Source organism: Solenopsis invicta, chromosome 1 (genome assembly GCF_016802725.1).
Source record: "Solenopsis invicta isolate M01_SB chromosome 1, UNIL_Sinv_3.0, whole genome shotgun sequence".
Classification (NCBI taxonomy): domain Eukaryota; kingdom Metazoa; phylum Arthropoda; class Insecta; order Hymenoptera; family Formicidae; genus Solenopsis; species Solenopsis invicta.
In genome coordinates, this window is record NC_052664.1 from 23873200 (window position 1) to 23888524 (window position 15325).

General features: G+C 34.7%; 1 protein-coding gene and 1 long non-coding RNA gene across 7 annotated transcripts in view; one reads left to right on the plus strand and one right to left on the minus strand.

Annotated features, from left to right (window-relative positions):
* Positions 1-23: 23 nt before the first annotated feature.
* Positions 24-4913, plus strand: LOC105207494. Of its 4 annotated transcripts, none has more exons than XR_003268292.2 (9): positions 24-1006; positions 1235-1287; positions 1457-1517; positions 1704-1764; positions 1986-2040; positions 2251-2405; positions 2677-2723; positions 4194-4499; positions 4672-4913. It is a non-coding gene; the product is annotated as an uncharacterized LOC105207494 (long non-coding RNA). The 4 variants fall into 4 exon arrangements; XR_005574315.1 differs by lacking the exon at positions 1986-2040 and having other exon boundaries at positions 27-795; positions 850-1006; XR_851445.3 differs by lacking the exon at positions 1986-2040 and having other exon boundaries at positions 31-1006.
* Positions 4914-5955: 1042 nt separating this feature from the next.
* LOC105193284 (sodium-dependent dopamine transporter) overlaps positions 5956-15325 on the minus strand; it is a 30307-nt gene continuing 20937 nt past the window's right edge. For 2 of the 3 annotated variants that reach the window (XM_011157681.3, XM_011157683.3), the window contains exons 6-12: positions 14919-15053; positions 13339-13442; positions 13032-13269; positions 12660-12788; positions 12298-12498; positions 11651-11818; positions 5956-11309 (exon numbers count right to left, since the gene is read on the minus strand). In XM_011157681.3, coding sequence (XP_011155983.1) covers positions 11097-11309; positions 11651-11818; positions 12298-12498; positions 12660-12788; positions 13032-13269; positions 13339-13442; positions 14919-15053 — 1188 coding nt within the window. In that variant the 3' untranslated portion in view covers positions 5956-11096. The remainder of the gene's footprint in view (positions 11310-11650; positions 11819-12297; positions 12499-12659; positions 12789-13031; positions 13270-13338; positions 13443-14918; positions 15054-15325) is intronic. The other variant, XM_026131310.2, reaches the window with a different exon arrangement.

A 15325-nucleotide genomic window follows, 5' to 3' on the forward strand; every position in this document is an offset into this window, starting at 1 on the left:
CGCATCAAAAATTCGTACGGGACGATGAGGATGCGAGTTGAAATGCGCCGCGACGCGCCATGATCTTTCCCGTGCCCCCACTGCTGGCACTGCGTAGCAGCGGTGGTAGCGGCGCAGTGGCGCGCAGGCGTGTGGGCGTGGCCACGTGTCAGTCACGCCGCTACGCAGTGCGCAGTGCTACGCAGTGCCAGCAGTCGGTCGGTTAGGGAGCACGGCGGTAGGTCGCGGTGCATCGCAGCTAGTCGCAGCGCATTTCAACTCGTATCCTCGTCATCCCGTACGAGTGTTTGATGCGAGCGAGCGTTTCGAGAATGTCGTGGACTGCCGAAAGTCAAGTGTCGGCCTTCGTACCGACATCTGTCGTGTCGAATGCATGGTGCGAAGTCGTGTCGCGTTCAATCGTGTTTCGCAGCTCCTCTGTTGTCTCTTATTCCGAGTTTTCGACACGCGTGAGCATCAGGAGGGTTTCGAGAGTTCCGAAAACAAAGGTTTGCGCGTTCGTGCCAAGTGTGAATCAAGACGAATCGTCGTGAGGAGAATCTTGGATCTTTCGTGTCGCTCAGACGACAATGATCGGTCGGGATGGCACGAAGTCGCGTCGCTCGTTCAATCGCGTCTTTTCCGTTGCCCCGTATCCCGTATCTTGAGTTTTCGACGAGTGTGAGTATCGGGGATGCCGAAAACGAACCAAGTGTCGCGCGTTTGTGCCAAGTATGAATCGAGAGGAGAATCTTGGATCTTCGAAAGCGGCGGCTGAGACTACGAGACGGAACTGGACGGAGCGATCAGCGAACGGTGAGTCAATTTATTTATACGAGTATCTACTGTTTATTTGCCCTCACATTTCAGTATTTGTGTCTCATCCTGATTGCGCTCGCATAAATTGCGACTCAATAAATCGCGCATAAGCCGTTAGGATGGAAAAAATTTAAAGTTCGTGTACGCGCGCTCGGCACTCATCTCTTCGCCAGGTGTGCCAACAGACGCGATTGATGCACTTTCCGAGGTAAGTCGGAACCGACTTACGATTGTATATACATTGTCATCATAGTGTATGTTCACGTTGTAGAGATGGCGTATGGTGTTTCGAAAAATCGTATCAGCTAAATCGTGGATCATTCTCACGATTTTTCTTCTCTCTTCCTTTCGATTTTTTCGTAATCGCGAAGCGCGAACTTGGCCGCACGGAAAAGATACTCGTCATATATTAATTGCGTTGCTTCCTTAATTGTAGAACGAGTCAATCGAGAGCGGCTCCGGGACAAACGTCATCGCGACGTCTAACTGGTAAATAAAATCTACATTAACGGTACGTTGTAATTACTCGGTCAGCCGAAAATGTACGGTAAAGCGATACTGCGCCACGGCACGGCGTCACTTTAGCCGCGTGAAGTTGACCGCGCGAAAGAGACGAAGCCGCTTTACGCTATATTAATTGCATTCACGTCCTTTCCAGAACGCGGCGGACGCGGGACAGACCGGCTCCGGAACGGGTGGCATCGCAAAGACTTCAACAGGTGAGCGAAACTCAATTCGCATTGATATGTACTGTCAATTCGATCATTCCGTAATGTAGATTCGATGGCCGTATGTAGCGCTGCCGCGGCGCGCGACGAAACGTCGATCTTGCCGCGTAAAGTTAATCGCGCGCGCGGAAACGAAGCCGGCTCGCCATCTTGACTCGTATTCACGTCTGATTGCAGAACGCGGCACGCGCATGACGGATCGAAACCGGAGCGAGCGGCGTCGCAGCTTGTTTAATAGGTAAGCGTTAATATTATATTTTCATATTATCTAACAGTCGCGTAATAGATCCAGACGTTGTACGCTGGTAATACGTTCGAACGTGTATTTTACAATACTCGTTCAAACGAAGATTATAACTATAATAAAAGCGCCGTCGTCGCGCACTGTGACGCTTGTAACGCGTCAATCACGCGGGAGATGAAACCGCTTCGCCATTGTAATTGCATTTATGTTTACAGAACGCGTTAGACATTTTCACAAGACACGGGACATGATGAGTAGCAATTTTAATTGGTAAACGATACTTATATTAATGTTATGCTTTTTATAATATATATCTAATATATTGAAAAAAGAAGCGGCATTCGTACGCTGATAATTTGCTCGAACACGTATTCGTAATACTCATTGAAACGAAGTGTATACTGCCGTCGTGAAATGCTCGTTAAATTAACTTTAGAAAACGAAGAGACTGTATTAATTATATTCACGTTTATTTTACAGAACGTGACGGATGCGAAATAGATCTGCTTCGAAACGAAAGGCATCGCAACTGACAACTTGTGAAAAGAAGGAAGAAGAGAAGAGAAGTTAACAATTTCAAAGTAGGAAAAGGAGGCTTAGCATTAGGCATCGGGCATTGATGGAGCAACATAGTGGTAAGCATTATTATTTATTTGCATAGAATTAGTCTTTCCTTCGTGTTTATTTTATTTCGATGATTTAAAAATAATAATTAAAATAATAATTAAAGAATTTTAATTTGAAATATAAAAGTTTTATTTTTATCAGATCTTTAAAATTGAGTAATTATTTTAATAAATATTTAATTAAAAAGTGATTGAAAAATTCTGTGCGTATAAAATTATCAATCATTAATTCTTTTAAATAAGACATTATTAATTTGAATCTTATGTTTCTATGTTACAGATTCATTGTAGCTACGTTGCTGACAACTCCACTGAGCGCATCGGGCAGTGAGTAATAATAAAATAAGGAATTTATGAAAATTTATTAAATCATACATATATAAATGTATATATTGCATAAAAATGTATATAATCGTATAAACATAATTATAATTACACTTAAAATCAGTAAAAACTTCATAGATTTGCTACATTTGCTAGATTTGTTAAAATAGATAAGTTTTAAAAAATTATAGAAAATATTTAACTTTGGACTTGTTTCTTATCAATTGCTATTTTGTGTATTATTTTGCTTAAGATTATACTCGCACAGGTACATACGCACAGAGAGAATAGATTTTACTGATTATAATATTTGCCTGAACTATAATAAAAAAATAATTAAATTTTTTAATTTGAACAAGGTTAATTAAAGTAAAGACTCTTTATTATTAGAAACAATAACATTTGAGAAATATTTATATTATATTTTATATCTTAATAAAAATAGTTCCATATATAGAGAAAGATTATTAAAATAGTTAGATTGTTGTTAAATTAAAATCATCAAAGTACAAATCATAAATAATATAAGAAATAAAATTGTATTACAATTAAAATATTGTTATTTTAAAAATATAAAATTATCTAAAAAATTAAAAAAAAATTAGTTCAAGTTAGTAATTATTTACATATTGTATAACTGGAAAAATATTATTAGGGATAAAATCATTAAATTTAGGTATATATTTTTTAAATTTCTTTTTCAAATATTTGTTAAGATTAAATATTTTATAAATTGTTGCAAAAAATAATATGTAAATTAGTAAATATTTTTTAAATATTATAAATAATTAAAAACATTGTCCTTCCACATAAAAACGTAAAATATTTTTATAAGAAATATTTTATAAGAAAATTCTTATAATAACGTACATTGCAACTAATTTATTTTAAACGAGTTATTATATATTATTAAATAATTAATTTTTACTGTTTTTTTTTAATTATCTTAAAATACCAATTTTACCATAGAGTTTTGTAGCTTATCCATTTAAGAGATTAATAAATTGATTTTATAAAGAATAAAACAATGATGTGTAATGTGAGATCCTATAAATTGTATTTTGCATTTTGTTGAAGTTATTTTTATGTTTACAAAAAAATTTTCTTGACAATAAAGATATTAGATTTTAATTAATTCTAATTTATATCTATTTTTAATGTAATAGATATTACAAACATTATAAATAATAATTTTTATAACGTTATTTAAACGAAATAAAAAAATACTTATTTTAATATGTGAAGTCATAAAAATATAGATGTATTGTGTGATATAAAATACAAACATCAAAGTTACAATAAAAATTATGTACTTTTTTTAAATCTTACATTATTCTTTGTAAACTTCTCATGATATATTTTTAAAATCAGATTCGAGTAACGAATCATAGGATAAGTTAAAATATTTGTAACATATGCAAAGTGTATAACATATCTAGTCTAACCAAAGAATATCTGAATCTTATGCTACAGATATTCCCCGAAATGGAAATCAACGAGTAGAAGCCAAATCATCCATCGTCGCCGAAATATAAAATAAACGAACCGCACCCAGTTTGCCGCGTCGCACGTTTTAATATTTTGGGAGTGCCGTTCAAGTTATCGAATTTAGACTCTTGTAAATGATTAGTCCGCGGGCGATTTTAGTATAGTATCGCGAGTGTTTTTTGTGAGTGTGCAACAGAAGGAATAAAAGAGAAAGAGGCCTGCCTATCTAAGTATTCTGAGAGGAGGAGGGGGCCTGGGAGAGGCATCGGGCCTCAGCGGAGCAACCTTGGGGTAAATATAATTTTTTTTTAATATAAAATTTATAGTCTTTTTCTTTCTTATTCAATTTCATCTCAATAAATTAAAAAAGAATTTAAAGAAAAAATTCATGTAAAATTTTACTTTTAAAATATTGATTATTTTGAGCACAGTTTTAATTATTTTTTGTATTTGTGTGTTACAGTATCATCGCAGCTTCGTGGCTGATTAACTCCGCTCGTTGCGCATCGGGTCGGTGAGTCAAAAATCAATTTTTTTATTTCTGCTTTTAATGTTGTGCAGTGTTTTGTGAAGGATCAAGGAGAAGAACACTGAAAAAAAAGAGTTAGATAATAGTTGCCCAATAATGGGTGAAATAGAACTAAATAATTAAATATTTGATTAATATAATTAAAAATTTTATATTCTTGAACATTTTGTAAATATTAATAAATTTAATAATACTTGCTAAATATTTAGAAGAGTAAAATTATTTTTTGTTATTATATATAAATTCAATAATTTGCTAACTTTACTATTAATGTATGTAATATTTAGAAGAATTTTTATTTAAATTTATATAAGTTGTATATGTCGTTTAAGTTTAAATTCACCTTTCAATTACGGGATTTAATGGATTAAAAAAAAGAACTAAAAAAAGAAATTATGATTACTTAATTGTTCTTTTTTCCGCGAAAGAAATGCGCTGCGAAAACAGTCAAACAATCTGCAAATCAATAAAAACAAATTAACAAAAGCGATGTCGAAAATGGTTTGGCAGTTAACGTTAATTTTTAGTTGCGAGATAATTTCAATTATGCTTAACGTGTGATGCGATAAACCGCGTGATTAAGCCATAGAAGCAGTTTCTTCCATGAGAATTGAGTAAACATGGTGTAGGAGGTTTAAAGGGTCAATTCGTTACAGTTACACTCTTCGGCGGAAACGCGTTTATTACACGACGAGCGAACAATAAGAAATATAAGTAAGACGAGAGATCTTTAAATATTAAATAATTTACACTATAAAACAAAAGCGGTTTAAAAAAGGATTAAAATTTTGAATTTTTTCAAGTTACGAATGGTCTTCAAAACACTAATTTAATTTAAAGATTAAAAATACTTTTTTGTTTTTTCTAAGCAATTGATAGAAATTCAGTTTTTTAAAGTTATGAATCGCCTTTGAAATATAAACTCAATTTATATAATAAAAAAAATTCTTTTTTGTTATTTGTTTTAGTTTTGATTCGAGAGGCAATCACGAATGAAAAGAATTAATTTTTTTTAACTGGAGCTATATTAAATAAAAAATACATTTTTTTATTTTTTATGCTTCATATTTTAATTTTCAGTATAAAAACTTCCTTCAGTTGAAGAATACTAATTCTCCCGAATATGAATCCTTTAATTGAAATTAAAATAGATAAAAACAAAAAAAAAGTAGTCGATCTATTTCTCGCAGGGTTTATATCGCATAAATAAATACGCTGTTCCTTTAGAGAACGAAATTTTATTCGACAAAATCATTCTTACATGCGTAACGCTACGTCGCGCTGCGGGTCAACGCTAATCGGGATCACACTCCAAAGCCGCAGCTGTAACAGTCTTCAACAGGATGCGACACGTAGCGGGGAACGGAGCGTACGCGTTCAAGATCAATTTTGCACCGCTCGATTTTTCGAAACAATGCGTGAATTTTTTTCGGCAACCTACAGTCGAGTAGAAGTATTCTGTAAAGAAGACACACACAAGTGAGATCTCGTCGAGACGTCGCGCGCGACTTTCTCCACCAGACTACTTCTTTTTTTCTCTCTTCCCACTTCTTCCACATCACCACTTCGTCTCATAACTACTGGCAAAAATTCTTGCTTCTTTGTAACAAACATTGGTTTATAAACGCAGTGATTAACGTAATTTAATGTACTTCTTATTTTATTGCATAATGCCCTAGAGACTCAGTCATGGCTGTCGTCTTTGTGGACGAACGAAGTTACTATTATTTCGACACTATCAACATGGTACCAATAAACATATCGCCCACATAAAATTCATAACAAAATCGATGAAAAACTATCTTATGCTTACAAAGAAAGAAAGATAGTTTGCTGAAGTATTTAAAAATTTAGCTGGGTATACTTTCTAAATTGGAATCAGTGTATTATTCACTGAAAGACGGTGAATAGTCTGATTTCAATGATATATTCATAACTATATCATTCAGTGATATATGCACTGTTTTTCACTGACAATATACTGATTCGGTCAGTGAGAGTACCCCTTTCTTAATCAGAATCACTGAAAAATAGTGATTTGTCACTGATGATCACAATTATAAGTACAGCATTGTAAATCAGTAAGATTTCACTGATTCAGATTTAGAGAGTAGATCTGAAATAATATTATTGGATCATCAAAATAATTATGGAGAATGTTATTCAAGTAATGAGCAATGCTATCAAAGTTTCTAACAACTATAGCTTGTGCGTACATCATTATTTTGATATTCCAATAAAATTAAAATTATTTTTGGATCTATTTTCTAGCTAAATTTTTAGATATTTTAGCAAAATCGTTCTTTTCATGTATCCACTTGCGAGTAATAATAATAATAGTAAACAATATTAATACAATGATTAATACAATATAGTGTTAATTAATAATCATTTGTACACTAATTAGAGAAGCGTAACATTAGAAGATGCGGTGCAATGAGGTATTATAATCCAAATGCCGTAATTCAAAGCGGTGCAAAACTTTTCTATGTGGTGGTTATAAGTCTCGGCGGATGCCCGGCCAATATGGCTCTTGGGCGGGCATAATCGCCCAGACTTGGGGGGGGGAGGAGGGAGAAAAAGGTTTCGGGATTTTAGTCGACGATCTTTTTTTCACTTTTCGCAAGCTTGCTAGTTTCCTCGTCTCGGAGGAGTATAGTCATTTAAATCGAGTTCAATCGAGTTAACAAGGCCCGAGCTGCTACCTATGGCTGCGATGGCAACTCGGATGCGATGTGTATAAAATATATATATATATATATATATATATGTTTACTTTTATATATGTATATACATACACATGTGTAAGTTTATAGATACGTATACATCTCTGTATCTAACAACGATCGCTAAATAAACTATATATATGCGCGAGTGTGTGTGTGTGCGTGTGTGTGCGTGTGTGTGCGTGTGCGTGCGTGCGTGCGTGCGTGCGTGTGTGTGCGTGTGTGTGTGTGTGTGTGCGTGCGTGCGTGCGTGTGCGCGCGCGCGCGCGTGTGTGTGTGTGTGTGTGTGTCGCGCGTGCGACGACGCGCCCCTGCGCACGGGGGATGAAAAAAGGGTGGGAAAGGGGGAACATAAAGAACGGCAGGGTCGCGGCGATCGCCACGCTCGACCGCAAGATTCTAACGACTTTCTATCACGACGATTTCGAAATTACTTAATTTCTATGTCCAGCCGTCTTTCATCGGCCAGTTCGCGAAACTATAATGTGAGACACGTAATTATTGTACCTACAAGTGTGATATATCGGCATCCCCTGTTAGATCTGATACGGTTTCTTCGTCTCCCGGTGAAACGAAGTCGCAGCGTAGCAGGGATGCGCGACGCAGGTATCGTTGGATATTCGTAAGATGTGAAAATTTTTGCTCATATTATGTTAGATGAATTGTTGCAGCGTAAAAGAAGTTTCTTTTTTTATCAAGAAGTTGATACACTTAAAAATCGTGCAGATAAACGTACACTCAAACTTGATGATGAAAAAGGTAATTTCCAAAAAATTTAGTAAACTAAATAATAAAATAAAGAAATTAATAAACTAAATTTAATTAGCTCCAAATGATACTAAATTGAGCTTACTACTTATATATAATAAACGAGGAAAAAATTCATTATTGATGTATGATTAAAATACACATAGATGATAACTGTAAGAAGAAAAGCTATTGCGTTAACATATAAATAAAATAATCCTTTTTAATTGTTGAAATGAATTAAATTATTCAATTAATTTAAATATTGGACTTTTTAAAAAGTAGTCTTAAAAAGTTACAAATGCTTGTCTCTGGGGTGCGTTTACGTACTTGAGAACATCCGTCGGATACCTACGCTGTATCGATCAATTCTACTGGCCCTGACTAATACTAGATAAATGACGAACGGTCCTATCGCAATGAAGGCGTTGCATCATGAATAAACGGAAGATCACGCATCGTGCGATATTATGAGAATTAGGAAACGATTTATCGTTCCTGTTACCGCGCGATCTGACGCATACGTGTGGAAGCAGTTAGACAAATAGAGTTACGAGCAGGCTGGCACACGTTAGGGTTTCAATACTCGTAAAGTGTTATAATCTCAAACTACTGGAAATTGCAACTGATTTCTCTGTGAAATCCGCACGACGCGTTTATTCGCAAATCGATTTGTATTTAACCCTTTGCGATCCGTCGAGTTGTACTCAATGTATTGCTCAACCTCTATTACATAATTCTTTAAATATTTGAATTTGTATGCAATTATAATTTTCGGGCTTTTACAAATTCCTTCCAAGTAATAAAAACTTATATTCAGATCAACTAATTAGAAAAAATTGTGACTGAACTATTTGATCTTCGCTCATTTGCAAGATAATTTAGACCGCAAAGGGTTAATCAAAAGATATTATTTTAAATATGTATTTAGTACGATAATTCTTTACATATTTTAAATAATCAAAGTGACAAATGAATAATAGTAAACCAGGAACTATAATTTCTAAAATTTATATTAAATACTTCAAATTAATTGTTACATCAAATAATACCGGTAACTGAATAAGAATTGATTAAAATAAATCGAAATATTTAACACTAATACATCAAAATTATTTTAAACTGCAACAGGGATATAAAATAAGAGCACATAAAATATGTTATGGCTGTTTGGTTTTGAATGAAATATACTTTTAAATTCGATATTTAAATCTAAAAATCAGGTAATGTCTAACATTATGGGCGTATATGAAATATAAAGATATTTTGTTTATGTCGCAATTGATATGTTACATGCCCACGTTGTAATTATTGCAATATAATAAAATGCATGTAATATTCAACGAACAAACCGGTCGTGCGGAGTCAGACTAAACAAATAATGTAAATAACAGATTATCAAGATTGATGGACTCGTGATTTAATTTTCTAGATAATTTTCCATTGAAGAAATCGTATCATTCACGAATCTTTAATGGCTATATAAGGAAGTAATCGATGACTAGAAAATTACAGCGCAAGTGAACCCAATGATCAAAAATTGTATCTATATAAAAACGCAACAACGTTTTATGCTACGATGGTGTTCGATATAGGACTGAGCGGGATATCGATGAAGCGTATTCACACCGGTAATAAGATCTAATAAATTGCTTAACATATTACCGGTGATTATAATTTGCGTATAGTCCACACAGCATTTACCATCCAGGCTTACTGAAAGCCTGGAGAACTGGTCAAACGGAAATATAATTCGTCTAATTCGTCTAAAACATCGACGCCGATTAATCGCAATTAACTTACAATTTCCTTCCACTTTTCTATTTTATAGATAACAAACGTGGTCCAGCAAGGAAATCGTCAATCATACAATCGGTTAATCGACATCGCGTAATCTTCTCCTATAAGATTAAGATATCTTAACAATATAATCTCTGTTCTATAACATTTTTAGGAAGTAAACATTTTATGCGATTACATAATTCGCATCGCTTTGAAATAAACGATATTATTAAACTATTAAACAACAAGGTTCGTTTCATATCGCGAAAAACGATTCGGGAAATCTTTTACGCAGGTAGAAGATTTACTGAAGGTAACGGTTTTTGGTTAGTTACCTCTCTCAAAGCAGGTCCATTAGTTGTCACGCTCTAGGAAAATACCGAGTCGATTTATTACAAAGATCGAAACTACGCTAAATTAGGCTCTTTGCGCGTAAATGATTCTCCTAAGTTTAAAGCTGTCGTCCAAAGTTAGGTAGGTTCGTCCAAAATTAGGTAGGCTCGTGTAACTTTTACTTGTCACAAACATTGTCCGTTAAAAGAAGCGTGAACATCAATTGCTTGTTCGCCAAGGCGTTTCACCAATCTCATGTGATTCGTCGTGCTCCGTGACGCGCGTTGTTATATTTACAGATTGAGGGTTATCGTTTAAGAATATCGGTTAGATTCCGTCCGAAGGGAAGCATGGTTGACGACGATGTTACGTCGCGACGGTATCCACTCTCTTTTCCTAGTTTCTTTTTTCTATAATCCGCACAATAGTAATTTTCTTTCGTGGTAGAACACGCGGAACGAGATAGATCGCGTCGACTCCGTTTTCGTCGATGAAGGAACAAAGTGGAGTTTGACGCGTGAATGTCGAGTCGCGGGATCTCGACCGCGACTCTAGAGAAAGAGAGAGAGAAAACCATGTCGTCAATCAAGCTGGTACCCTAAGATTCAAGTGGAATATGCTCGAGTGTCGTGTATCCGTGATAAGAGACTGATCTTCGTCTTGTTTGATCGGTGAATTGTTACTTGTCGTTGTGGGACCTTGCTCGGCGATCGTGCTCTAGCAGAGGTATACTTGGAACCGGGCACCGTGCAAAATCACAACCGCACTGTCCTAGACTGGCTCAGGGGGTGGATCGTTCCCCTTGACACCCTCTCTAGATTGAATCATTACCTCCGTTTGTTCCTTAGTTAACGCGTGATCCTTGGTGATTTCGAAATCTTGCTCGGCCAGGAAACTTCGACGAATCGCGCCGTTCGCCACTGAGGACAGATCGTTCCTCTGATGCTGCGTGTCCCTCCATGGTGTCGTTAGGATCTTCAACCTCTGCGTTGATAAATTTGACGCATATGTAGATTTGTTTATTATAGAGAAAAACTAATTATTATCGCAAATATAATTTAAATAATTCATTATTGATTAATTGATCAATAATGATCAATATCTAATCAATCGATCCTTAATCAATTGTCTCTCTTTCCAATAAAATTACGTTATTGTTTTAGATTTAATTGTATAAATTATATTTGATCGACAAAATTAAGTTTTCTGTTTTTTTTCTAATAGTTTTTTAAATAATAAATATACACAATTTTGTTTTATAAGTATCAATTTTTAAATTAGTTAATTTAAATGTAATCACATTATAATTTAAATAAAATACTTACTTGAACAAAGGATCCGGATGTGCTACTGATTTTGTAGATTGCCATACCTGGGATCATAATAATAGAAGAGCACGCGATCAGCCAGCCTAATATATTTGCCCAAACTGGATAAACGTAGCCCTCGTACGATAATGGTTCGTAGCCCATTAGACCATAGACAATGATGAACTATAAAAGACAAATAAAAAAACAAACGTATAATAAATACGACGACTATTACTGAGATGCTAAATTAACTCATTTGAGTAATTAATATAATTGCCAATGAAGCAAAAATTTGGGTTTAATTTTTTTAAATAAAATTTTGATTGAAAAAATATTCTACTGTAATGAAAACAAAAGACACCAATAAATAAGCTTTAACCATAAAATTTGGTTCTTAGAATTAGACAAGAAACTTATAATTCCTTTTTATAACATTATAACTCAATTATGAAATTGGAAGGAAAACGATAATGTCGAGATCTACATAATACGATTTTTTGTTTAAATCAAATTTATAATAATGATTATTATTAACTTTTTATTAATATTATAATAAACAAAAAAATTGTTTTATATAAAAGTTGTTAGAAATTGAATATTTTTTTCAATCACTTCAACTATCTTATATAATTTTTGGATACGTTGGCTATATTGTGACGTACCATAAGAAATAGAGGTGCTACGAATTTCCAGCACACTCGCCAGTAGATGCCCGGTTTGAATCCGATCATGTCTTTAATATCGGCGCAAAATCGGTCCGTTCCATAGATCCAGCTGACCGCAATTGTTTCTGCCAGAACGGCAAACAGCATCGAGTACCCGGCCGCGTATCGATCCAACAAGTGGAAAAAGTAAAACCCGCCCTACATTGAAAAATAATAGTCTTTATACATGAAACACTGGACATACGGATTTAAGGAATCAATTAGCAAATACAACAATACAATAATGTAAAATGTTGGTCTAACAGTTCAAAACTTCAAGAGATATCCACAAACAGATTTGGTAATTATAGAATATCTACCTGTGAACAAGAAGCCAGTCCGACCAAAAAGTATAGGGTGAACAAACACGCCACGAAGACCTCACGATTATTGCCGATTAAAGGAAACTCGTCGCTGAGTGCCGTTATAATTGCCTCCGAACCTCCGAACTATGAAATCATATTAATTCTTATCTTAATTTTTCATTGTATCTGAGAAAAGTTCCATCGCCCAAAAGAAATGTACTTTTAATGTATTATTACATTTAATATCGGTAATAATTCTGTAACAGCTTTACAGAAAAAAAAATTTTAGGAATAAAAAATGTATTAATTAAAATTAAAAAATATAGAGAAATGGTACAATTGTTAAAGTAATTCATATGATGAATTTATTTTAAAATAAAAACGCACCGAGCTGTCTAAACCGAGTGTGAGCAGCATCATGAAAAAGATGAGCGCCCAGAATGTTGAGCCGGGCATTGTAGCGATGGCCGCCGGATAGACAATGAATACCAGACCGGGTCCTTCCGTCGCGACATCCTGGATGGATTTGCCGCTGGCGCGTGCCATGTAACCGAGCACCGAAAATATGACGAATCCGGCGACGAAGGACGTCGCGCTGTTAATCAAGCTCGTCAGCAGGGCGTCCCTGCGGAGAACGCGAGTGTCAAACACGAAAACGCGGGGTTACACGTGAACAGAGCCGGCGCGTTCTTACTTGTAAACGTTGTTGTGATACTTGTTGTAGCTCGCGTAAGCCAATAACACTCCGAATCCCGGTCCTAGAGAGAAAAATACCTGCGTCGCCGCGTCCACCCATACCTGGAAGAAGACGGAAAAGATACCTTTGCAGAAACGATAAAACATGTTCCTATACTTTTTTTAACGAGAAATATAATAGATAAATTCATAAAAATTGATCTGTTTTGTTATAATATTGCAAAATGTTAATTTAAAAGAGAGATTTCTTTAATGCCTCTTTTTATATTTTTAAACGTATGACTATCTTTGAAGCTATATCTTTGAAGTTTTGTAGAAAGTAATAGTTATAAATTGGTTTTTCTTTCGTTTCTTCTTTATCGATTCAATTAATCAGTTTTAAATATTTTATTAATATTTTCATTACTCTTCACATTCCATTAAAATCTTAATACTTTTCTTATCAATAATAATCAATTTTTGTATAATACTATCACGTTGTTTAAGAATCTACGCATGTAGTTTGGGGGTTTCAGTTTTTCATGTGTCTATAAGCTGTTTATAACTTTCGGTTATTGTCGCTACAACAAGTACGTTAATTACACGTTTACTGTATAACGAATGACACATATTTTTAAGAAGAAAAAAAAATATTATGGAGATACATTTGCGAAAAAATCGGATACCAGAGGAAAAAGGGTAGTCTGAAGCAGGAAAAAGAGTGAGGAGGAGCATGAGCCAATTCATCTCTCAATCTGATTCTTCTCTCGTATATCCACGGATTAGCGGTGATCAACAAATCCACTTTCTCACTGATATAAAACCCACTTTAGCGAAGACGGTAAGCGGCTAAAGTCGTCGTCGGCGGCGGAATGCATTCCGCGCGCGAAGCACGAGGGCCGGCGCGCGTTCTAACGTTCTGACGCGTGCTCTACCGAACTCTAATGTTCATTATGACAGCTACACAGAGTTTCCATTTTCACCGTCGTCAGTTAACCCTGCACGTTTCTCCTTCCCTATTTTTCCCATACCTCGGCCACCATGCTCGACCTCTCCCTCGCTCGCGATCCTGTAAACGCATTAACTCCCAAAGTTTTCTCCTTTTGTCATTGCAGGGATACGGCGTAACTCATGGTAATCCAGGTCAACGGCAATAAAACAATCACGAGCGCGGCCGATACTTTCCTCCACTCCTTCCGTATAATTTTATTTAAAAAAAATCCTCCGTATTGTGAACGAAAAATTTTTCATTGTCTCGTTATGGAAGAATCATGTTTTCTTTATTATAATATGCTTAAATAACTCCAGTATTTAAGTATCTCATGTTATTTTTATCATTAATCACACAAGATTTATCTATGTAATTAAATTATAAATTATTTCAAATTATTATTAATTATCAAAGTATTATTTTTATTAATTAATTCTGTGGGTCTTAATTTTATTTAAATATGTTATAAACAAATTTTTACTGCACAAAAGTATAAGTCTGTGTCACACACAGATTTGTTAAATACATAATAAACTGATCGAAATTCGTTTCTTTAAAGTGTTAAATATTTCGAACACTGCATACGCATGCGATATCAAAGCACATACCTCTGCCTTTGTGATAACGTTGAAATTTGGACTGAGATAATAGCGAATCCCTTCGGTACTACCCGGCAAAGTGACACCCCTTATCAGCAAAATCAGTAAAACGGCATAAGGGAAAAGTGCGGTAAACCAGACTACCTGTAACACAAATGAATTACTCATTTCGTTTTGCATTCTCACGATTTTAAATATTCAACACATAGATTGTATACATACATACATGCATAGAAAACAATTTTTTTTTTCAAAGCAAATTGTGTCTGTTTAAGTTTACAAATTTTTTCAAGAAGATTTTACATTCTTGATTATATATGAAACAATAAATTGTTGATTCAATATTAATTTTTTCTGTGTACATACATATATACAATATATCATAGCACTTAATAGAGCTTTGAGTTCTATAAATA